General features: G+C 43.6%; 1 protein-coding gene across 1 annotated transcript in view; it reads right to left on the bottom strand.

The window, feature by feature from the left end:
- LOC114561149 (serine/threonine-protein kinase BRSK2) overlaps window positions 1-26,560 on the bottom strand; it is a 199,922-nt gene that overhangs the window by 47,019 nt on the left and 126,343 nt on the right. Inside the window, exons 6-12 of the mRNA XM_028586925.1 lie at window positions 22,794-22,827; window positions 17,103-17,171; window positions 11,880-12,026; window positions 9,579-9,610; window positions 6,317-6,481; window positions 5,482-5,579; window positions 3,606-3,756 (exon numbers count right to left, since the gene is read on the bottom strand). Coding sequence (XP_028442726.1) covers window positions 3,606-3,756; window positions 5,482-5,579; window positions 6,317-6,481; window positions 9,579-9,610; window positions 11,880-12,026; window positions 17,103-17,171; window positions 22,794-22,827 — 696 coding nt within the window. The remainder of the gene's footprint in view (window positions 1-3,605; window positions 3,757-5,481; window positions 5,580-6,316; window positions 6,482-9,578; window positions 9,611-11,879; window positions 12,027-17,102; window positions 17,172-22,793; window positions 22,828-26,560) is intronic.

Genomic DNA, 26,560 nt, shown 5'->3' with positions numbered 1-26,560 from the left:
GCTGTGCACAAGCCTAGGAGCATTAATGCTCTGTTAAAATAACAATGAAATGCTGCGTTATTGACTTTAGACCAGGTTTTTGTTGGTCAATGGCGCGATCACTTCCCGCTGCCTCAAGATAGCAAGACGCCCAGAATGCACCTGAACACACCTCCCTGTCCATGGGTGAAAAGATGGGCGCTGGTGCATTTGCTATTTAAACGATGTGGACACTGGATGGGAAACCGACAACTGTGTCGGTCTTAAACTAGCAAAGACACTTTGCGCTGCGCCGGGTGCAAGATACGGCCCTAAGACTCTTTGATATATTCTGACTGTTAAAAGTTACAACCTGCCACACTCTGTTCGTCCCAACAATTCAAACATCGTCAGTCACTTTATGCACCAACTTGCCAAACACATTTCAGGTTTACAGCTTTTTAAACCGGGATGCTTCTTGTCCTCTGTGACTGCATGCTCCATGCACACTGTACACACACACAGCACAGACCTGAGAGTTCTGTTCATGCATTTTCAAGGGGTAGCTTAGGTGTATTTCAACCTAGACCCTATTTTTCCATATCTTTGTGTCTAAGTGACTGATGGGAACAACATTGTTAAAAATTGGTCCACTATTGAACGAGACTGGTGCAGTCGGCAACGGCAGAACAAGCTGCAATGTAACGTTAAGGGGGAACTGCGCACCTTCAATTTCCGTCCACTAAAAATGCTGTTTTTTGCCACTGACATGCTCAGATTATTAGATTAATATTAGATAAGTGTCTGAAAACATTATGGAAAGGGTCCCTACAGAGATAGAACTTTTTTTTAAAGAGTAAGATCCTTTTTGTTTAAATGATAGAGCCCGAAAATCACCATCACCAAACTCCACCAGACTCTTAAACTTAAATAAAGAGTAATTTTATCATTGAAATATGCTGGCTCTATACACACTAAAAGTAGTGATTATTTACATGGAGTCTGGTGGAGATATGCTAGCTCTATACACGCTAAAAGTCCTGATTATTTACATGGAGTCTGGTGGAGATATGCTGGCTCTATACACGCTAAAAGTCCTGATTATTTACATGGAGTCTGGTGGAGATATTCTGGCTCTATACACGCTAAAAGTCCTGATTATTTACATGGAGTCTGGTGGAGATATGCTGGCTCTATACACGCTAAAAATCCTGATTATTTACATGGAGTCTGGTGGAGTTTGGTGATTGGTGCCTTTGGAGGCGTTTCATGTTAAACTAAAAGGATCTTACTCTTTAACTAAAAGGTCTATCTCTGTAGGGATCCTTTCCATAATGCTGTCAGACACTTAGAATAATAATCTGAGTCTGTCAGCGGCAAAAACAGCACTGCTAGTGGACGCTAACTGACGCTGAACATTTGTCCTATATAGGGTTACACTGCAGCCCGGTTCATGGCTGCCGGTTACAGAGTTCTTGCTCAGTATTGGACCAATTTCAAAGATTTTTGTTCACATTAGTCACTTGGACACAAATGAATGTGGAAATAGGGTCCGGGTTAAAAAAACAACAACCAACTGACCCTTTAAAAGTCAGTGGGATTTTCCCACAGAGCTCACAGCGCACTGAACAGGAGTTAAGGTCAGGTCTCGTATGATACTGTACATCTTGAACCGACAGAGCGAGTGTGATGCGTGCTGTATTTAACCGCAGTTCGCTGAAGGAGGAAAGGAAAGGATTTACGACTGTGGACAAACGTCACAGTGACCTCGACAGAGCTCAGTGAAGCCACGAGTCAGTGTTGTAATGTAATGAAGTACAAATACTTTGTAGCTGTTCTTAGAGTTTTCACGTATATGTACTTTACTTGTGTTAGTTTGTATTATGGGAAACTTTTACTTTTACTCCACTACATATCCTAAATAAAATGTACACTTTTACTCCAATACATTTCCCCTAAGCATCTTCGTTACTTGAGAAACGTTTTAGTAAGTTAGAGTGAAAGATTCTTCCTCACAAAATGTTTTAAAGGTCCCATGACATGGTGCTCTTTGGATGCTTTTATATACCCCTTAGTGGTCCCCTAATACTGTATCTTGAGTCTCTTTTATATAGACCTTAGTGGTCCCCTAATACTGTATCTTAAGTCTCTTTTATATAGACCTTAGTGGTCCCCTACTACTGTATCTGAAGTCTCTTTTATATAGACCTTAGTGGTCCCCTAATACTGTATCTGAAGTCTCTTTTATATAGACCTTAGTGGTCCCCTAATACTGTATCTGAAGTCTCTTTTATATAGACCTTAGTGGTCCCCTAATACTGTATCTGAAGTCTCTTTTATATAGACCTTAGTGGTCCCCTAATACTGTATCTGAAGTCTCTTTTATATAGACCTTAGTGGTCCCCTAATACTGTATCTGAAGTCTCTTTTATATAGACCTTAGTGGTCCCCTAATACTGTATCTGAAGTCTCTTTTATATGGACCTTAGTGGTCCCCTAATACTGTATCTGAAGTCTCTTTTATATAGACCTTAGTGGTCCCCTAATACTGTATCTGAAGTCTCTTTTATATAGACCTTAGTGGTCCCCTAATACTGTATCTGAAGTCTCTTTTATATAGGCCTTAGTGGTCCCCTAATACTGTATCTGAAGTCTCTTTTATATAGGCCTTAGTGGTCCCCTAATACTGTATCTGAAGTCTCTTTTATATAGACCTTAGTGGTCCCCTAATACTGTATCTGTAGTCTTTTTATATAGACCTTAGTGGTCCCCTAATACTGTATCTGAAGTCTCTTTTCCCGAAATTGAGCCTTGGTGCAGAATTACAGCCACTAGAGCCAGTCCCACAATGAAATCCTAATGTGCCATTTCTGTGTCTGTAGCTATTGAGGAGGAGAGAGGGGGGGGGCAAGGTGGAGGGTGGGGGTGTGGTCTTGACCAACTGCCACTTTGCTCGTTTGAAAGCCATGATGTCTCTCTCTCTCTCATGGGTGGGCCAAATTCTGGGTGGGCAAAGCAGAGAAAGGGGAGGTAACCTTGCTCCTTATGACCTCATAAGGAGAAGATTCCTGATTGGCCCATCTGAGCTTTCATTTTCTCAAAGGCAGAGCAGGATACCCAGGGCTCGGTTTACACCTATCACCATTTCTAGCCACTGGGGGACCATAGGCAGGCTGGGGAAACTCATATTAACGTTAAAAAACCTCATATAGTGACATTTTCATGCCATGGGATCTTTAACTTTTACTGTTACTTCATACATACAATATCATACAATTACTTTTGATACTTTCTGTAAGTGCAGTAAATATCAAATTTAGATTTTTAGAAGTCACATTCTAAAAGTTGACTTTAACTTCTACCAAAGACATATTCTGCTAAGATACTTGTACTTTTACTCCGGTATTGTTATACAACACTGTGACAAAGTTGAGCGAAGGCAAACGGACATAAATTTGAAAAAGTCATATTTTGATGAAGCGCTGCCGAGCTGAACCTCCTTCCTTTATGTCACTGAACTGAGATTAAATACATTATGCATCATCACTGGCAACAACCATCACCAATTACACTCTGCGTGTGACACACACACACACACACACACACACACACACACACACACACACGTGCAGATCTCCAGGTCTTACCTCTGACCGTTGGTCGCCATGTCGATGGCTCGTCGCACCGGGACGGGCGACCCTCCCTCCGTGACGCTCAGCACCTCCATGGACTTCCTCTCTGGCCGCCGCTTACCGTGGCGGCTCAGCATGGGCGAGTCCACGCGCTTCCTGGGAGGGTCTGCTGATCAGGGTCAGGGGTCAAAGGTCAACAAGAGTGGGGGGCAAGGGGGGGGGAACACAAGGACAGGAAGTGGTCAGAAAAACTAAATCGCCAAAACTTAATCAGTAATTAAATAAAAATGTCCCTTGTTTTTTTTTATCTTGACGGCCATTCATCCATTTTATCTGGAGGGTTATTACTACGTTCCAACGTTAATTTAGCTAACAGCTAATTCGGCGAACCGTTAGCTGATTGTAGCGTTCTGCCGTTAGCCTCCACAGGCAAGCTAACGTTAGTTTTGCTAACAGCTAATTCGGCTAACCACCAGCTGAGACAGCATGTAATAACTTTAAAAGACCCTCAAAATAAAACCTGAAAATAAACGTTAACATGTATCTGCAGCTGTTACGTCAGTTCTACTTTACTTGTGCTCATTTAAAATACAATCACTCAATACTTGTCTTTACTGTTATTACTGTAAAGTATATTAAATTAGCTGTAGCCTGCTTTTCCCAGTGTTTAGTTTGAGTTAACATTATTTTAGACTGAATCAAGCTGTCAGCTAGCGGTTAGCTGAATTAGCTGTTAGGTAAAATAACGCTAGCTTCCCGGTGGAGGCTAACGTGGAACAGATCGTGCAGTGTGGTATCCTTGGTAAAACAGGATTATCATCTGCGCATGCGCAAACATCTTGCACATGCACATGAAGGATCGTGCAGGCAGAACAGATCGTGTTCGGACACTATTTGTACTAGGAAGTCGGATTTTTCGAAGTCAAAGTCAGGAAACACGGCCCCTGAGCTCAGAACTCAACTTTTGAACGTACACATTTAGCAGCGGCTCCATCCGGCGCTTAGCACCGCCCAAGATGACTGTGATTGGTTTAAATAAATGCCAATAAACCAGAACACGTTCTTCTCCCATCCCGGGATGCTGTGTGGACTAGCCAGACCTTCCTCCAGTGACACAGAACGTGACGTCCATAAAGTATGAAGTATTTTCAAACAGGACATGAACACCGGTCTCCTGGGTGAAAGTCCGGTGTTTCTTGGACCCATCCAACCCCCCAACCCGCCTCTGTATGTGGACATTTGGCTCTACTTCCGTCACCTTACTTCCTGCTTTGCTCCCGTCATAACTACTACGGCCACTAGAGGGCGCCGCCACTTCAAACGTAAATATGACTCGTAATCGCTGCTTGTACAAACGACGACTGGGTGCGTTTCTAGGAGGACAGTCCCTGCACTAGAGGTGTGAATCTTCACTGATCTCCCGATTTGATTACAATTATCACGTCAGCAATTGAATTCGATTCGATATCTCGATGCATCACGATGCGTCAAATCCATGTTTCTATTAAAGCCATGTAGGATATTTTATTCATAGATTTTCAAGCTTCAAAAACCAAACATTCTGCAGTGCTCTAATACTAAATAAACTGGATACATAAAACTATACAGCACTGAGCACATGGCACCTCCTGAATGTGCAAAACATAACAGAATATGTAAACAGAAATGTTGTCAGGTCCTACATTAAATTGTAAACAGAAATAATCGATTATGAGCTCGGCCGATTATCGATGCAGCATCGTCCATGTTCACGATTCGATGCATCGATTATTTGATTAATTTCAACACCTCTAGTCTGAACGACAGAGGCGCTTGCAAACAAAATGAAATGATGGCAGTCAGCCGATCACCAAGCATGTATAGAATCACGAGTTCAGATGGACTGGCCTACCGATCTCGGTGCGTGGCGGCAGGTTCTGGTCCTCTTGGCTCGGATACCTCTCCTTGCGGTCCAGCAGCAGGAAGTAGATCATTTTTTCCTGGTTTTCTCTGGAGAGAGAGACAGAAGACAGTCAGCTGAGAGCCCTTTGGTTCAGAGCGAGACAGTGAGATGCTCCATCATCACACGAAATATTAAATACAAGATTTTCCTCAGACAGACAATTTGTCTGCTGTCTCAATCATTGATTGTCAGCTGCAGTGCTCAAACATTTCACTAAATTATAGGTTATTTCACAGCTTGTTCTTGAACAGAGTATTCTGTCTTCTCTCCCGAGCTTGGCGAAGAAAATATGATACAAAAAAAGTTACTTTGTTTTTTTTGCGACTATTTTTAAAATTGATTCTTTTCCCTAGAATCGGGAACCAATGATTCCCCTAAATACTTGCTGTACGGTACCGCTGACGCCATCATCATAAAATCGACAAAAACATCGAAAATTTGTGACAAAAAATAAATAAAAAATGGAAAAAAAGTGACCAAAAAGTCGAAAAAAAAGGTGACAAAAACATCGGAAAAAAGTGCCGACACTTTGAAAAAAGTGACAAAAACATCAAAAAAAAAAAAAAAAAAAAAAAAGTTGGATGGTCGATGGGAAGACATCACAAGGGTTAAAGAAGGAAAAGAAAATCCCAATACTCAATACTATCGAACAGCAAAAGCTTCTAGAATAGCAACACAAATCAAATCAGCCCTCATGTATCGTGGAAGAATCGAATCGGGACAAAAGCATACGGTCCCAGCCCTGATATATATCTTTCTCTTCCCCTCCCTCCGCCTCACTCACTCCTCAGACAGCAGGTCTTTGGTCAGTTTCTCCTTGTCCCTGAAGCAGCCCAGAGAGTGCATGCTCTCCAGGACGTCTGGGTCGATCTCCTCGGTGGCAGCCAGAGTCCTGATGGCCACCTTCCTGGGGACGGGCTGCTCGGGCTCCGGCTCGTTCTTTCCAGCTCTGCAACACAACAACACATGCAGCTTACCGACAAGCAAAATCTGCTATCGAGCTCAGACTTTCAGTCACACATACGCGTTTAAAGGCATAAACAATCACATTTGGACTTAAGTTTTTTAATAGTTTTTTTGTTAGTGTTGCGGGCAAAAATCCTTGATTATGCGGCACGTTTTCTTAAAAAATGTGATGGAATATGCGGGATATTTATTCAATTCTATGCAATGAAATTGCGGGAACTTCCAAACACTGTGGTTTGATGATGTTCATGTCACGTAATTACGTCACTTCATAACGTTCCCATGGCAGCAGGGAAGGAATAGCTGCTCTTGTGTGACGTAAACGCAACATTTTTCAACTTTCTGCTAAGATATATTATGGGAATTTTTTTTCGCATTTTTGGCGCGGAAATCGTGAATTTGTACGGCGAAAGTACGCCGTATTTGAAAAAATGCTGCCTAAGTTGTCATAAATAGGCGGACTTTGGCTGATTATGCGTTGAATTACGCGATCGCATAATCACGTTTTTCTGGAGGGACAATAAGTTGCTTCTAGCTGGCAGCGGGAGCATAGCCAGACGTTACAAACATTCAGGGCTAAGCCCAAGCCTACATCCATGATAGTTGCAAAGGAAAAAGAATCATCCTGTAAAGCCGACGTCCTGTTTTGTATTGTATATGTAATTGATCAACTGTCTTAATCATTCGGAAAACCAGAACACAACATGTCGAGGATGACTCAGTCTAGTTTTTAAGTTACGTAACATAGGTATTGTAGGAATTCGGCGCAAACAGCATTACTAATCTGGAAATCTTTTTTAAGTAGAGTTCACGGGATAAACGTTGATATATGCCCCCAGTAAGATCGGTCCAGTCACAGAAAAAATTGAGGCTGAATGGCAGAAAGTTATTTTAAAACCCTAAAAGATTTGGGGCTGTTGGGAAAAAAATTCTTGGTTGGAGCCTCAGCAGGCACCATCTTGCTCCGGCCCTGGCTGGCTGCTTTATCAAGTTGACCTTTCTTCAGTTTCCTTAAAACTGTAAGGCCGCGGTTACACACTGGCTGCGTGGCGTGTCCGTTTATATTTTGGCTCCCATGGTAACAGGTTAGAGCGTGCACGCTGCCTGCGTGACACGCACGTCTCAGGTGCGGTTCGCACCGAAAACGCGACACGCAAGCGTGTTGGAAGCGTTTCCAGGAAAAATAGAATAGGAAAAGATCTTTATATGTCATTTAGACACAAATACATATTAATAAATGACATTTTGATGTCTGAAAGTCTCAAGGTTTTGACATAAATGTAATTAAAAAACATTTCATTACATAATATTGCACCTGTCAATACAGAAGGAAATATTCTGGAGCCTATTTTGCCGTCAATACTGCCGACGTTGTCTTTGCTGTAATCATATCGGTGTATATTTATGTTTAACATGGTATTTCATTTTATCAATGGGAAACATCCATGTGTCCAGACGAGGCTAGCAGCAGCAGCAGCAGCAGCAGCAGCGCGTCAGACACGTTTCTGGTGTGTAAAGACGTAGAAAAATGCAACAGAAACGCCACGCTCACGCCACGCAGCCATTGTGTAACTGGCCTCATGTTAGGATGGAAAAAAAGTCTCTAAGAGCACATTGGGCAGCTGGAACCTGAATGGAGGTGTGCTCCTCTGCCCAATACTTCCTGATAAGCAAACAAGTAGAATAACTTCAAAAGGGGAAGCAGGAGCACGTAAGCATGACGGATATTTTCCAAGAGGTATATTTGTCCCCCTTAAAAAATTCAAAGGCAACCCAATCCCCAAAAGAGGTAGAAATAACCATTGTAGCTTGTTTCGCCGCTGCCGACTGCAGCGATCTTGCTTAATACTGGACCAATGTCAAAGATTGTTGTTTCCCATGAGTCAGTTAGACATAAAAACATGGGACAATAGGGTTGAATATAGCCAGGGGTTAAATTGGGCTGGGGCTCTCCGGGGCTCAGCCCCGGCACATAAGCCTGCTCGTTTGTCCGGATGTGCCTGCTTGCAGTCTAAATATGTCACATGGAATTTGATAAAAGTGATGCTTTTGAAAACATGATATTTCTGACAATAAATTAAAGATTTCTGAAATGGCATGTCTAGTTTGTCTTGGCTGGGTTGGATGAGAACAATCAGAACACGGCACCAACCCGCGCAGCACTGCAGACAATTCACCACCGCGGGTCAACTACATAACGCCAAAGTTGTGAGATCATGCCATATGAAATGTATAGCTGTGTGTATGTGAGGTGTGCATCTGTGTGAGTCCGAGTTAATGTGTTTATTTACTACACTTATTTTTATTGCTGTTAACTGTTTTTTGGATATTTTATTGTATTCACTGTAAAAAATTGACTTCTTTTATTATTTGAACTGTTCCTCCTAGGGACCGGTCTTGCAAATTAGACATGGCTACAAACACTGTGATACAGGCATCAGATTTTTATTTGTTTTTTGTATCTGTCCCTATTTAAATAAACTACAAATAAAAAAATAAAATAAAGTGTCTACGTTGTTAGGATTAACAGATAAAATGCCTACTCCTAAAGCTTAAATGTGTGTGTGTGACTCTGTGTGTGTGTGGGTTAGTAAAGAGAGAGATTGGGAGAAGGAAGGTTGTGTGAGGTGGACCTGGTCACCGCAGACCCAAATCTTCTCAGCTGTTGCTACCGTCATATGCTGCACTGTCTCTTCATGTGGCACATTATGTTTGGCCCATTATATGGGTCACTTCTTATATCATAACAAGGTAATACAATGTGTAATCAAGTGATGACTGATTAACAGTAATGTAAATGCTAAATGCCCTAATACCTGTATATACTACAAAATGCAAAGTATAGGCTCTTAACCTTGCAGTTTTGCACATATTATATAAGACTCAATTTCTCCATTTCTTTGCACAAAACTCTCCAGAAAGTGCCATTTAACAGTTTATTTTTCAAATGTATCCCCTAGGGAAAGCCCCCCCCACATAACAAATCCCAATTTAACCCCTGAATATAATGGTAGTTACCCTTTAATGTGGACATACACACAGACACTCAACATAGAGCGTTAACAGTCGGATATACTTACAGGTACCACGTGTGCTTCTGGATCTGCTCTAACTGTAACACAAATCAGAGGAGGAAATAAACATTAATGACTCTTTTATTTATAGGTGGAACAAACAAGATGGTTATGTTTAAAAGTCTTCTGTCATAGCGTTGATGTATTTCTGCATAAAACAGGATGTGATGTTTGTTACGGCTTAATCTGACTAAACTGGTTGGGAAGCCTTCTGGTTGGATCAGGAAGTTCATTTGATTACCTGGCGGTAACCATGGATGTAGAGTAAAACCTGGACACAGCGTTTGAGGCAGAGCCATGCTCATTCCTATGAAAGCCCAAAAAAGTTCAACTGCCGTGTATCAACTTCCCCGAATGATTACCTATACTCTCCGGCCCATAGAGCAGGCGCACTAGAGACCTCCACCAGCCACGGTTTAGCGCTCCGCTAACTTGAATGGGGATTAAATGATGTAATCGTGCGTCTCTTCTAGACTTTCCAAATTTTATCGGACCATATGGATCAAATTGTGATTGTGAAACGAATAATTTCTCTGGGGTTGTAACGCAAAAAAAAAAAATGTATCCATCAATTTACAGATGTCTCTTTAGTCTATGGGGGAAAAGTCTTTCTGGGCATCACGTGATGGACACATAAGTGGCTGCAATGTCAAATTAGCTTCAAAGCCCAGCGCCCTTCCTTCCCAGCCCAGTGTCACGGCAGTTTGTGAAATGTTCACGTAATTTAATCTATTGATTACGTGTACATGGACACGTTTATCTAGTTTTTTTTGTGATGGTCAGCACATTTTTTAAACTAATGTATTTCAATGGGAAGCATCTTTCGTGATCACAGCACGATTCTTTGGAAAACGATGAGAAGAAATCTGCGTAGGGAGGTTGGTCGGGGGGGTGGACGGGTTAAACAACACAGGACTTTCACCCCGGAGACCCGGGTTCATGTCCCGCATATCACGTTTCCTAAACCCAACTGTCCCGTTCTTCTTTATCTAAACCCAACTGTCCCTTTCTCCTTTACCTAAACCCAACTGTCCCGTTCTAAACCCAACTGTCCCGTTCTTCTTTATCTAAACCCAACCGTCCCGTTCTTCTTTACCTAAACCCAACTGTCCCGTTCTTCTTTTCCTAAACCCAACTGTCCCGTTCTTCTTTACCTAAACCCAACTGTCCCGTTCTTCTTTACCTAAACCCAACTGTCCCGTTCTTCTTTACCTAAACCCAACTGTCCCGTTCTTCTTTACCTAAACCCAACTGTCCCGTTCTTCTTTACCTAAACCCAACTGTCCCGTTCTTCTTTACCTAAACCCAACTGTCCCGTTCTTCTTTTCCTAAACCCAACTGTCCCATTCTTCTTTATCTAAACCCAACTGTCCCGTTCTTCTTTACCTAAACCCAACTGTCCCGTTCTTCTTTACCTAAACCCAACTGTCCCGTTCTTCTTTTCCTAAACCCAAACCGTCCTGTTGTTGTCCCGCGTGTCATGGAAACATAAGCTAAAACTGCGGTTATATGGCTAAAAATATCAATAATAGCGAAGCTGTATACAGCTTCTCTGCTGCAGCCCGACTGGCAGAAAGAATCGTGCTGTGATCACGAAAGATGCTTCCCATTGAAATACATTAGTTTAAAAAAATCAGGAAAAAAAAAAAACAAGATGAACATGTCCGTATACGTGAATCAATAGATAAAATTACGTGAACATTTCACGAACTGCCGTGAGACTGGGTTGTCCTTCCAACTACTTGAAGACTCCACATGCATGATGCTATCAGGGAGCCATCTGGTTGGTTCATAATGTTCATTTGATTACTTGGTGGTAATCCCCATCTGTGAACATACATTCAAACTATTCGGACTGCAACAAGGACCACCGCACTTGCGTACAGATCCAAAGATGAGTTTAGGTAAGAGCTATCAAAATGTAAAAGCTGAAACATGAATTCATTTTTATGATTTCCCTCTTATATAACACGCGCCGACATTGGAGCGGTTATTCCAAACAAACTGCTTAAAGTTCAAATAACTGCAGGAAGAAAAATATGTGAAAGCACATTATCTAAATACTACCTTTGTTATTTTTTGTCAAGGTTTCTATTCTAAGCCTAAAACACATCCGTGGCCAGAGATGAAAACATGTGACGCACAGCGCAGATGCTGCAGGGCCAGTCACAGTGCACTTCTGCTAAAATTAGCCCGAGCAGTACCAGAGGCAACAGCCCAGACTGTAAGAATGCAAAGAGGAGCACAAGTCTACTGAGAGATGACTGTAACCCCTCTCCTGTTCTGCCGGTGAGCGGCGCCGCTTACCGTGAGCCTCTTGCCGGCGTCCACTTCAATCATACCGCGCAGAAGGTTCTGACAATCTGGAGGGATGAAGTGAGGCATGTGGAAAACTCCCAGCTTCACCTTCTCCAACAGATTCCTCAGGTTGTCATCGTCGAAAGGCAGGGCGCCCTGGAGGAACGAGAGAGGAGGAAAACACTGTTTATCTCACAGTCTGGGGAATGTAACAAGTCAACAACATGTTTACAGAGTCTGGAATTATAGATTATAGATGTGGGTTGCATAGATGCGAGCAGCAAGCAGTTAGGAGCAAACTAAAGCAGCTTTAAGTAGGGCGCCCTGTTTGAGTGTAGCCATTTAGAAGCGATGGGAGTTGACCAGCTGATGCACTGGCGCAGATCAGCTGATGCGACCGTGTTGTTGGCCAATAGCGGTTAGCGGCGTCTTGACTACTTGGCCTGCCAGAAGTGACGCTGGACGCTCAATTTCCCACACTTACTTACTTTTTATGTCACACTGCAATTGCATAATCATGCAGATTTAAGTTATAGTCACGCTTGTAGGCTTTGACAAATCAGTACAACAGAAGAAAACGGTCCAGGCATCAAACTGTACAATACACTGGCACTGACATCCTCCGTCAGGTGTTCACTGAAGTCCTCCAAACCATATGGCGGTATCTGTTGTTGGTTCCTACCCTCCGATACGACCTAGAGGAGCATTTCATAAATTAGCGCCCCTAGCGGAGGCAGGAACTTCAACCTCATATCTAAACCAGACAACATAACGGTCGCAATTTTAAACACGTCGTTAACGTTGGTTAGGTTTAGACACCAAAACGTGAGATGGTGTTCTTGGGTTAAATGCAGACGTTACTTCACTTCCTGAAGGTTACCGAATAACGCTGAACTTTTCGTTAAGTTGAAAAAACGTAATATTCAAATGAGAACTCAAACTCTGGTCTATATAGGTCGTATCTAGAGATGGTCCAGTACCATTTTTTGCTTCCTGATACCGATTTCCGATACCTGAACTTGTGTACCGATACAGAGTCCCTTTATGGATGTGATATGATTGCTAACTTTGTTCTTCGGCCTGGCTTGGGTTACACCTTTTGTGATCTTTCTTTTACTAGTTTGTTGTTTGGGGGGCAGTGGTGGCCTGTAGGTTAGAGACCCGAGCTTGTGAGGTCGTCAGTTCAATCCCCAGACCGACAGGATAAAATCTGGGAGGTGGGAAAGTGTCCCTCCCTCATTACCACCACTGAGGTGCCTTTGAGCAAAGCCCTTTACCTCCAACTGCTCCAGAGGAGCTGCTCAGTGACCAGCAGATCAGACTGTGGTGGTACTGGGCAGCTTCCAGGTATGAATGTGGAACTGTTTGAATGTGATCAGGGCGTTCCTGCAAAAAGAGAGGCTTCCTCTCAGTGAACCGTCCCTGAATAAATCAAAAGATTACTATCCAGTTTGACAGTGAACATAATAAACTAATTTAAAGTAGATTTTCTTCAGTTCTAATCGGATATCGGATTGGTGAATAAACTCCAGTACTTTCCAATACCAATCCAAGCATTTAGGCAGTATCGGAGGCTTTTCCAATAATGGCATCGGTATCTGAACATCTCTAGTCGTAACTGCTGCATGTCCAAACAATATCTGGGATTTTTTCGGGGGAGGATGGTCTCAGATTTTGACAAAGAGGAGGACTGGAAGCAGTTTGTGAGCGATATAAGTCAGCGATGATGAATCGGCTTGTATCGCAGCCAGCCGGCTCTGCCTCTGCTCGCCAGCTGGGGAGCGCTCTCAGTGACGTGATGACTGATACAGCTTTCCTCGTCATTGAAAAGGAGCAGGACGGAGCCAGATGGCCACTGACACGCCGTTGGTAATCAAAAACAACTCAATTGGAGAGATTTATCTTCACATGATGACTGTGTAACGCGCTGCATCTTAATCAAGAGAAGAGCATGCATGTGTGCACTAACAGTTAATTCTCTGACTGCTCACTTGTCACTGTCACATTATAACACTGCTGATATGAGGAGCCGTTGTTAAGTTTTGTGCGTTTTTGACACCAGTCTCATGTCTCTGCTCACACACGATGCAAAACTGAGACGTTGAAACATTTTAAATCAGACGTAAATTGAAATTTCGCAATATGCATTTTTTTCTGCCTCCTACAGATCAGATGTGTTTACTCCAACATCCTCTCAGGAAAGCACCTGCACCATGCACACATGTGGTCTCTCTGTATCTGTTGGTAAACGTGGTATTGAGGGGCTAGAATGGTAAACTGGGCACTAAATGTGCTACTACTACGTAGTAGTATGTGTAAATTAACTATGGTAAACTTCCCATCATCTTGGGCCTTGGTTGGCTGTCAAAATATCCCTTGACGTAGGGCATTTTTTTTTCATAAAAGTAGAACTTTTTTCAACTTCAAAAAGATTCTTCGAGCTGCAGACAAAAAGTCAGCGGTGGCGTTTAAAAGAAGCGCTCACGACCTTTGTGAAAATAGGATTTACTCCGTAGGATTATAATGTAAAACGAACTCTGAGTGAACATAGCCTAAAATGGCATTTTTTGGCCGACACTAGATATCAAACAAAAGCCAGACACTATGTCGTAAGTGCTTTGGGGTCCTTGAATAAATAATTTGGGGGTACATGGTTTTGGAGAAACAGACTGAACCAATACAGGAGGCCAAGCAACCAGCCCGTTCCAGCGAGCACTGCACGATTTCTAAAACTCCACGGATTTGCACAGAAAAGATGAACATGTTGTGACCCTGGTAAAGGCGTGTTAGTTAGAGCAGGGCAGTTTCTTTTCTGAACTCATTTAATTTATAATGTGGTTTCAATGTTTAATTGGTACACAGTGTGTTTCCAGCATCCTATCTTTAATTTAATCCCACCTGGTGTAAAAAAACACGCACTGCATGTACAACACGTGTCAAACTCAAGGCCTGCGGGCCAAATCCGGCCCCTCGCAGATTATGATCCGGCCCGCATATCAATTTAGGTTCACAATATATTTAAATTTTTTCCAACATTTTTGTCACTTTTTCCGACATTTTTGTCATTTTTGCCAACATATTTTAAATTGTACCGATGTTTCCACTCTTTCTCACACACAAGTGATGCATGCTTCCATAAAAAGCAGATGCACGGATGTTAGATTTTTGTATTTATAAGACACACAAGTTCCTGTCAAAGGAAGACTTTGGATGTCACCTTGTGTGTGTGCGTGTGTTTGTGTCGAAACATTTCAGCGACTTCTCTTCACCGTGGAACAACTTGCTTCACAAATAAAGAGTCCATTCAGCATTTAAATGTGCCTCAGGAGCAAACTAAACTCAACTTCTGCTTCTCTTTCTCCTGCAACACTGCATCAAACCGGGAGAGTGAACGTGGTTTCTCCGGTGACAGCACATTTTAAATTACAAACAGACTGCAGTTGCAGGGGAAAAGGGGTAAAAGAGCAAATAGTCCAGGTACACCTGCACAACCAATAATGCACAATAGGTTTATATCCATCCTATCTTTACTAGGGAAACAGTTGTACATTTTTACTCCCCAACTTGTACATTAACTTTATCTATATCTGTTGAATCAGTTGTACATTTTATTTCCAAATTGTATATATTTTAAATATTGTAGTATTCAATTATTATTTAATGTATATTGTTTCCTATTATTTAATGTATACTCTGTATGTGTGCTGTGTGTCTGATATTTTTGCTGCTGCAACACCATTATTTCCCATTTTTTTGGGATCAATAAAAAAAAATCTAAAATCTATCTATCTATCTATCTATCTATCTATCTATCTATCTATCTATCTATCTATCTATCCGTCCTACAGCTGTGTCATTTCAGAGCTTCCCTAATAAAAAGGTTTAGAACAGGGCTTCTCAAAGTCAGAGAAAAGTCATACCTTGCGTCATGAATACAAAACCATATGTTGGTGCATTTTTATCTATTTTTAAAGTTTGTAGGAATGGGTTTTATTGTGTATGGTGTGTAAAATGTTCTGAATAAATAACAAAATGTTAATAGGATGAATAGGTTTGGACTTATTTTACAACTTACAACGTATTTTTTTGTTATTAAAGAGAGACCAAAGACCAAAAGAGTCCAGGTACGGGTACAAGTGAGATGATTAAATTTTATTCTGTCATTGCCAACCTTTTCGGACCTCCGAACTTGGATTAAGTGATACGTTTGAGAACCCCTGGTTTAGAAGAAAACTTTTCTACAAAAGAAAAACAAAAATAATACATATATAATAATCATAATAATAACAAGTAAGCGACAAAATTAAGTCTGCGAGGCTAAAAACGTAGAGCGTATGTGTATGTAAAAACAACATAACCTTTGTTATATATGTTGTTGAGTTGTGTACAGTTTACACATAGAAATAAAATGGATAGAAAGGCAATTTCCATTTAAATCAATGTAGCGATATGGTCAGAGCAGCAGCCATTTTTATGTGTATCATTGCCATGGTATAAACTTCCGATAATAAGCCGACTTCCAGCAAGTCGTGGAGCTGAGGTTTTACAGTAACGGACAAACGAGCAGCAGAGTAGTAACGTTACGAGGCAGAGAACCCGCCGCTAAATGAGTCACATTAACTTCATGCTTCATCCACACAGAGCACACTGCTGTCGCCACGAGTGACGGCATTATTCGGCTCGTGGCGTAGTTAGCAAGCTAACGTTAGCCAACTAACACCGGCTGGCTGGCTAGCTGGTTTTGCTGTGCTTTTATGCTGAATCTGTTACAGAGAAGAAGCTGAACAGCGAGCTGGGTCTAACGTTAGTGGTCTGCTGACCCACTGCCGCTGGGTCTAACTTTAGTGGTCTGACCCACTGCTGATGGGTCTAACGTTAGTGGTCTGACCCACTGCTGCTGGGTCTAACGTTAGTGGTCTGACCCACTGCCACTGGGTCTAACTGTCCGTCCTCACTCCCTGCAACTCCGAGAACATCCCCCGAGCTGCGTCGGGCGGCTCTCTTCCCAGCGAGCTGAGATACAGTTTACGGCCAAAGTGACGCAAATTGTCACTATGACAACAATCGCCAGTTTGTTCCGTACCAATCAAATGACCACGGGAAACATTTCAATGGCCTTTCTATCCATTTCATTTATATGGTTTACATTATCCTAAAGTCTGTTATAGTAATTAGTAAAATATCCACTTTAAGGAACAAGGTCAGTTTATTTGCTGCTGTTCAGTCACTCACCACTAAAAGTGCAAACAGGATGACTCCACAGCTCCATGCATCGGCTTTTCTCCCGTCGTACTTCTCCCCCTGGTTCAGATGGACAGAGACAGGGATGAGACATCACAAACTGTTCATTCAACTCTGTTTTACAAACTGTAAATCACACTGACTGCTGTGAGCTTTGGCTCCGCGCTGCGTTTAATGGACAAACAGGCCCATATATGGATGGACCTACAACGTAACCTCAGCAATTTGTGACGCTGACTGCATTGCAGGAGTTATTTTGGGATGAAGTGTTTTTATTTTCTTTTTCTGGTATACCAAACCTTCTTCGTCTACTGTTAGTCATTTCCTGTTGATCCCAAAATGACTTGCAGACAAGCTGCAGGCATAGATTGGAGTAAGGACGGTAAGGACATGTCCCCTTTGTGTCAATGTGTAAAAAAAAATGTAGGGCTGCAAATAACGATTATTTTCTGGCTTAATCAATCAGTTGTTTGGTCCATAAAATGTCAGAAAATGGTGAAAAATGTGATCAGTGTTTCCCAAAGCCCAAAATAACATCCTGAAATGTCTTGTTTTTGTCCTCAACTCAAATATATTCAATTTACTGTCACAGAGGAGAGAAGACACTAGAAAAATATTTATTGCTATCACGCAGTTGGCGCCGAACCAGAAGAAAACAAACATCCAAAGGTGAAGAAGACGAAAAATGGTGATTTACACAAAGACGCCAACGAAAATGTCTAACTGGAGAAACAACGAGATTTAGGAACTTCTGTCGGTAAGAGCCAATGTTGAAATCGTCAGACAAATTAAAGGAACTGTTTATGACCGAATCAGGAACCGGCTCCGTGACCGCGGTGTGATGTGTGCGTCATGTCTGCATCATCCTGCAGGCTCTACCCAGGCTCCGCCCCTCGCCTTAACCAAACGGAGGATTTCCCAAGGGGATAAGCTTTGCTTCAGAACTCGAACCTCCTATGGCGCCATTTTGATGCTACAAAGAGATCACCTCCCGTTAGCATCCCATTGACTCCCATTCATTTTGACGTCACATTGACGGCGAATAACTTTACATCTGAACCGTTTAAAGACTTTATTTGTCCATTGTTTATTTCTAAAGAAACACGACAATGTATAAAAGGCTCCATTACCTTGTAGCTCACGTTATGGCTCCGTAGCAGACGCTTTTATAAAAATAGGCTAACGATTGGGTCATAACCACGAGACTTACTGTCACACAGTAGAGGAATTACCGTATAGTACAGGAGAAGCTCACAGGCAGTTTGGACTTCCATTAGCTGTTTAAGTTTAATTACTAATGTTAACTAGCATGTTAGTGATCAGTAATTAGCCTGTGTCTATGTTATCTCCTTACATATACCTACACTCTCCGTCTCTGTAAGATTGGGAATGATTGAGATTTCTCTCGGCACAGCTACCAGAAGACTTCACACTTTCAGACACGTTGCTCACGTCACATCTACGTCTTCAAGCTCAGTTGGAGGCTGCTCAGTAACACTCAGCCAACACCGGAAAAGTGCTTCTAATATCCTTCACTGGTCTCCGTCCAGAGACATCGGATCTGTTGTCCATCCATCTTCGTCCGCTTATCCGGTGTCGGGTCGCGGGGGGAGCAGTTCCAGCAGGGGACCCCAAACTTCCCTTTCCCGAGCAACATTAACCAGCTCCGACTGGGGGATCCCGAGGCGTTCCCAGGCCAGGTTGGAGATATAATCCCTCCACCTAGTCCTGGGTCTTCCCCGAGGCCTCCTCCCAGCTGGACGTGCCTGGAACGCCTCCCTAGGGAGGCGCCCAGGGGGCATCCTTACCAGATGCCCGAACCACCTCAACTGGCTCCTTTCGACGCAAAGGAGCAGCGGCTCTCTCCGAGCTCCTCACGGATGACTGAGCTTCTCACCCTATCTCTAAGGGAGACGCCAGCCACCCTCCTGAGGAAACCCATTTCGCCGCTTGTACCCTGGATCTCGTTCTTTCGGTCATGACCCAGCCTTCATGACCATAGGTGAGGGTAGGAACGAAAACTGACCGGTAGATCGAGAGCTTTGCCTTCTGGCTAAGCTCTCTTTTAAATCCTACAACGTGCGATAGATTGAATGCAATACCGCACCCGCTGCGCCGATTCTCCGACCAATCTCCCGCTCCATTGTCCCCTCACTCGCGAACACAACCCCAAGGTACTTGAACTCCTTCACTTGGGGTAAGGACTCATTCCCTACCTGGAGAAGGCATTCCATCGGTTTCCTGCTGAGAACCATGGCCTCAGATTTAGAGGTGCTGATCCTCATCCCAACCGCTTCACACTCGGTTGCGAACCGATCCAGTGAGTGCTGAAGGTCGCAGGGCCGATGATGCCATCAGGACCACATCATCTGCAAAGAGCAGCGATGAGATCCCCAGCCCACCAAACTGCAAACCCTCCCCATCCCGACTACGCCTCGATATCCTGTCCATAAATACTACAAACAGGATTGGTGACAAAGCGCAGCCCTGGCGGAGGCCAACCCTCACCTGAAACGAGTCCGACTTACTACCGAGAACCCGGACACAGCTCTCGCTTTGGTTGTACAGAGATTGGATGGCCCTGAGAAGAGACCCCTCACCCCATACTCCCGCAGCACCTCCCACAGTATCTCCCGGGGACCCGGTCATACGCCTTCTCCAAATCCACAAAACACATGTAGACCGGTTGGGCATACTCCCAGGCTCCCTCCAGGATCCTTGCGAGAGTGAAGAGGTGGTCCGTTGTTCCACGACCAGGACGGAATCCGCATTGTTCCTCCTCAACCCGAGGTTCGACTATCGGCCGAACCCTCCTTTCCAGCACCTTGGAGTAGACTTTACCAGGGAGGCTGAGAAGTGTGATACCCCTATAATTGGCACACACCCTCTGGTCCCCCTTTTTTAAAGGGGAACCACCACCCCAGTCTGCCACTCCTTTGGCACCGTCCCAAACTTCCACGCAATGTTGAAAAGGCGTGTCAACCAGGACAGCCCCTCCACACCCAGAGCCTTGAGCATTTCTGGACGGATCTCATCAATCCCGGGGCTTTGCCACTGTGTAGTTGTTTGACTACATCAGTGACTTCCGCCTGGGAAATCGGCGACAATCCCCATTATCCTCCAGCTCTGCCTCTAACATAGAGGGCGTATTAGTCGGATTCAGGAGTTCCTCAAAGTGCTCCTTCCACCGCCCTATTACCTCCTCAGTTGAGGTCAACAGTGTCCCATCCTTACTGTACACAGCTTGGATGGTTCCCCGCCCCCCTCCTGAGGTGGCGAACAGTTTTCCAGAAGCACTTTGGTGCCGACCGAAAGTCCTTCTCCATGTCTTCTCCAAACTTCTCCACACCCGCTGCTTTGCCTCTTTCACGGCAGAGGCTGCAGCCCTTCGGGCCCTTCGGTGCCCTGCAACTGCCTCCGAGTCCTCCGGGATAACATATCCCGAAAAGACTCCTTCTTCAGTCGGACGGCTTCCCTGACCACCGGTGTCCACCACGGTGTTCGTGGGTTACCGCCCCTTGAGGCACCTAAGACCCTAAGACCACAGCTCCTCGCCGCAGCTTCAGCAATGGAAACTTTGAACATTGTCCACTCGGGTTCAATGCCCCCAGCCTCCACAGGGATGCACGAAAAGCTCCGCCCGGAGGTGTGAGTTGAAAGTCTGTTGGACAGGGCCTCCTCCAGACGTTCCCAATTTACCCGCACTACACGTTTGGGCTTACCAGGTCTGTCCAGAGTCTTCCCCACCCCCTGACCCAACTCACCACCAGATGGTGATCGGTTGACAGCTCTGCCCCTCTCTTCACCCGAGTGTCCAAAACATACGGCCTCAGATCAGATGAAACGATTATGAAATCGATCATTGACCTTCGGCCTAGGGTGCTCTGGTACCAGGTACACTTATGAGCATCCCTATGTTCGAACATGGTGTTCGTTATAGACAATCCATGACTAGCACAGAAGTCCAACAACAAACACCCACTCTGGTTTAGATCAGGGAGGCCGTTCCTCCCAATCACGCCTCTCAGGTGTCTCCATCATTGCCCACGTGTGCGTTGAAGTCCCCCAGCAGAACAATGGAGTCCCCACTGGAGCCCCATGCAGGACTCCAGTCAAGGTCTCCAAGAAGGCCGAATACTCCGAACTCCTGTTTGGTGCATATGCACAAACAACAGTCAGAGTTTTCCCCCACAACCCGCAGGCGTGGGGAGGCGACCCTCTCGTCCACCGGGTAAACTCCAACACAGCGGCGCCAGCCGGGGCTTGTGAGTATCCCCACACCTGCCCGGCGCCTCACACCCTGGGCAACTCCGGAGAAGAAAAGAGTCCAACCCCTATCCAGGAGTATGGTTCCAGAACCGAGACTGTGCGTAGAGGTAAGCCCCACCAGATCTAACCGGTAGCGCTCCACCTCCCGCACCAGTTCCGGCTCCTTCCCCCACAGAGAGGTGACGTTCCACGTCCCCAGAGCCAGCGTCTGCCGCCCGGGTCTGGTCCGTCGAGGCCCCTGACCTTCACTGCCACCCATGTGGCATCGCACCCGACCCCAACGGTTCCTCCCACAGGTGGTGGGCCCATGGGATGGAGAGGGAGTTGCCACGTAGCTTGTTCGGGATCTGTTGGTCCATTCTAATATACTGTCTATGGGATTTCCAGGAAGTGATAACGTGTCCGACACGGACAATCTGCTGTTGTGTGCTACATATTAGAAATGTGTCCGGACCTGATTCGTTGGATATTGTCTGGAATCCATATGAGAAAAACACCCATATAGCCATACACAACCCCTCATATTAGTCGTCCAATTAAAAAAAATGTCCCGATTAAAGTTAAAGAGTAACTACTGTTTTTTTCAACCTGGACCCTAAGTCGCTAGCGCTAAACCCACCAGACTCCATTTAAAAAAGCAATACTTTTAGCGTGTATAGAGCCAACATATTTTCACATGTAAATCAGAAAACTATGTGTTTATTTCAACCAAAACTAGAGTTGTGATGGTTGGGAAAGTGGAAAGACGACCCAAGATGGCTTTTTATAGTTTTATTTTGTTTCTGTCAAGTTTGAAAGTGTGTTTTACGATGCTAAAATGAATGTTTATTCACATTGAGTCTGGTGGGTTTAGCGAACGCAATTTTGCAGATGTTTTCATGTTTAAAAAAAGGATCTTACTTTTTAACAGAAAGGTCGACCTCCTTAGAAATCCTTCCCATAATGTTGTCAGACACTTTGAATATTAATCTGAGCACGAGCAATTTTGTGAAGGTAAATACAAGCTGGACAATTTCCCTTTTAACTTACATTTTTTGCCGCTGCTGACTGCAAAGATCTCTCTTAATACTGGACCAATGTCAAAGATTGTTGTTCGCATCAGTCACTTAGACATAAGAACATGGGAAAATAGGGTCCAGGTTGAAAAAAACGGCCTTTCAAACGAAACATACACATGTTTGCTGTTCACAAAACAGGAAATAAGGGAACAAAACGGACAAAAATAATGCAAGACTGCGTCACAAATAGCTGTTCTTTTAAGTGTTTTTGACCTGAGTGGAGGGGAAAGGGTCCAAAGACCGCAGGAGCAGCGAGTAAATGAATGCAGAGAGGATATGGAGCAGTGATGTAAGAGCCATTGTGGAGAGTGCGGTCGGAGCTGCTATTACTGAATGAAAGAAAGACAGCACTTACCCTGATAACCTCTGGGCAGGCGTAGTGCGGAGATCTGTGAAAGAGGCAAAGAGAGGAGGTTATGCTGGAAAAGGACTCACAGCATTACACAACACCACACACTCAATAAAGTGAAGAACGACAACGCAGGTGAGGCATAAGCACAACCTTCTGACATAACGCTCTCTAAAGAAGAAACATGAATCACTTTACCCCCGAAATCCATGAAAATACAAGACTTTTACTGCTTGATTTTTACTCTGGATTATATTTGTGTTACCTAAGTGAGTGTTACGTAACTCAAAATGAAATGGCCTCGAACCAAATTCCAGTGATGATGGCTCATCCTGTTGGGTAACACATGACCGCATCAACGCCAGTTCCACAATGTGACAACCCCATTAACGTTTTTAAATCTTTCCATTAAAGGACAATACCAATGTTTTTTTTTATAACTTTTGGCTCTAAAATCATACATACTTTATGTGTATCTACATTGGAGGGATTCAGGATCGGTCTACATGTTTGAGTCACACACTGGGTTCAGACAGGAGGCCGGCAAGCAGACGGCCATCTAAGGAGGCGTGGGCGGGCGCCAGTCTCTTGTGGATCAGAGAAGACAAGAGGTTGGAGGCCACCGTATGAATTTTTTTAGTAAACAGACAATATGTCTGTACTCCAAGATGAACTATGCGAGAGACCAACAGAGTTATAGTACACGGCAGGCTGCTAGGGGTTATCTAGTCAAGCAAAAAACCCCGGACTGATGCAGTGTGCAGGTCTGTAATGTTTAGCGCCATTACAATGTGGAATACCTTGCCAACTATTATAGTGGAGGCACCGAGTAAGACTACTTAGAAAACACTTAAATAAAATCTAAACATTATTTCATCCATCTATGATGGGCTATTAGTGTTATCTATTTGACTTTAATTTCCGAAGCATGCACACAGTGATATTCTTTTACTTGCACTATATGTCTTGTTTTAAATGTATGTAAAATTGTATGTTTGGTAGTTTTGTGCCTATGTTGTGATTGTTTTAAGCTAATGGGGATCCGAATAAAGGAATAAGGGGGGTCTCTGTGGGAGGCCGGCCTGCTTGCAGAGCTCTGCAAGCTCACGATCTGCAACTCCAGTTTCTGCGCTGCGTCTGAACCCAGCTTCAGTTAAACCCAGACTCAGATGAGGAGTCTGTTGAGCAGGCAACTAGCAGACTCATCAGAATAGTAAGTGCAGTTAGCATCTTTTCTCTGTTTACGTAGCTTGTAAGGCCGGCTTCACACTGCCTGCGTGGCGTGAGCGTGGCGCTTCTGTTGCGTGTCAGCTGCGTGGCGGCTGCGTGGAGTTTTTCTGTCTTTACACACCAGAAACATGTCTGACACTGCTGATGCTGCTAGCCTTGTCTGTATGTTTCCCATTGATAAAATGAAATAATAGCATGTTTACTGCATCAAGCAGTAGTATACTTCATGTTAAACATAAATAAAATAAAACATAAATATATACTGATTCGACATCGCCAGTATTGACGGCAAAATAGGCTCCAGAATATTTGGTTCTGTATTGACAGGTGCAATATTAGAAAATTCATAATTAAGTATTATTATTTTTTTAATTACATTTATATATCTGCATTTATGTCAAAACCTAGAGACTTTCAAACATCAAAATGTCATTTATTAATATGTATTTGTGTCAAAATGACAGATAAACATCTTTTCCTATTCTATTTTGCCTGGAAGTGCGTCCAACATTCTTGTGTGTTGCGTGAAGCCGGCCTAACTGTCAGTGGCTGACATCTACCATGACGGTGTGTTTTGGCTCTCTGTACTCTGTACAGTCTGTTCTGCGCCGGAGGCTTCAGGTTTCTCTTCTGGTGTTGTGTCAAAGTCTTCGCCCCCTCGAATAGTGTTTCTCCTTGCAAGATGGTGATTGGTTTACACATACCAAACGACGTACCAAACGCTTGCCCCGCGGTATGTTTAAATCTCAGATTTCAGGGAAATGTGCAGACATCTCCAGTGTTTTCCCTAGGTTTTTGAAAGACTTATGTGCACGTATTTGGCTTTTTTTATTTTTTTTATTCTTAGCGGTCCTTCCTCAAGAATATGTGAATTTCACATCACTTTAGGCCTGCACGATTCGGGATTTTTAGCTTAGAATTGATATCACGATTCTTCGTGATATCAATTCTAAGCTAAAAATCGTGGCAGTTCTTTCTCATGAAGTGTAATGTGGCAGTACCAAACCTAGATTTTTTTTTTTGCACCTAGAGCACATTGCACACCACCACAAGCCTGTAAACATAGAGGCTTCAATGAATACAGAAAGTAAAGTAAATACTGGCCATTTAAGTACAGTAGGCTACCAAATATAGTGACATATAACACACTGAACCAAATATGGCCCTGATACAGGCTCTATCTGAACTCCTTCAACATGTCTTTGCATAATTAAAACATGTTGATGAAGTCATTTAAAAATGTAATCGTGAACAGCGGTGAATCGAGATTGCGATTTTCTAACGATTTATCGTGCAGGCCTACATCACTTTGGACCATTATTATCCTCCTTTATGTGTCTAAAACGTTGGAAAAGCTAGAGAATATAATAAATAAATAACACTCAAAAAGGTAAAAGACAAAACTTGATGTCTACTGGGGACCAACTACAATCACTAGATCTGAAAATAAGTCATTAGGTTACATTGATTTAGCTTAGTGCTACCCAAAACGGCGCCTACACCCTATAATGATAGGGAAAACCCTGATCTCTGACTTGAGGAGAGATATGTAATAGTGTTTTAAGCCCCCATACGTCCCCTAACCCCTAACCCTAACCCAGCGCTGCGCCTGTCGACTGCAAGGCACTTAAACTTAACCCTAACTCTAACCCTAACCATTGCCTAATCCTAGTGCCTTCCAGGCAGCGCTGCCTGGAAGACGATGCTTAAAACACCAAACACCGAGAAATGTGAAAACACCTCGCTAGCAACAAACTAAGTCAGTAGAGTAAACGTCAGACATTTTAGGGGACATGAAGCATGAAGATTAAGAAAAACACATTTTCAAGTGGAGGGGGGTTTTAACAAATGCATCTTATTTCCCCAACGTGGGTTCGGAGATCGGTGCTCTGTGCGTCTTCTGAATGATGGAATAATCTCACTGCAGGCTGCAGCGAGAGCCCTCCGTGTGGATTCATCACAGCAAATGAAGCAGAGAGCACAGCTCTTCTGACAGCGTTCCACTGGAGCGCGGCTCCCACAGTAAACACACACTCCATCATTGCCAGCATCGTACTTAATTATGCTAATGTATGTGCAACCAGTCGATCTGAACTCCTCAAACACAGTCGCATCATAGTACACTAACTGCAATCTAATTATACCAGAGCAAATGTTCTTGTCCGTGAGATATTTACAGGATCCATCAGAGGTTCTTCATAAAAACTGTGTGCATCACTGAAGTGTGGAGAAGTAATCTGACAGTAGATAGTCTATATAGACGGGATGCTGTCCGTTACCTTCCTCCACCTTTGTGTTGGCGTTCTAACCTCCGGTGGATTTGTGAGGACTATGGTTAACTGCTCCTCAGATCTCTGCAGGGTAAATCCAGACAGCTAGCTAGACTATCTGTCCAATCAGAGTTTTCTGTTGCACGACTAAAACTACTTTTGAACGTACACATGTTCCACCAAAACAAGTTCCTTCCTGAGACTATTTAGGAGAAGCACAGTGGCTCCGTCCGGAGCTTAGCACCGCCCAAGACGATTGTGATTGGTTTAAAG

Source organism: Perca flavescens, chromosome 1 (assembly GCF_004354835.1).
Source record: "Perca flavescens isolate YP-PL-M2 chromosome 1, PFLA_1.0, whole genome shotgun sequence".
In the NCBI taxonomy this organism is placed as follows: Eukaryota; Metazoa; Chordata; class Actinopteri; order Perciformes; family Percidae; genus Perca; species Perca flavescens.
This window is presented reverse-complemented; position numbering and strand designations above follow the sequence as displayed.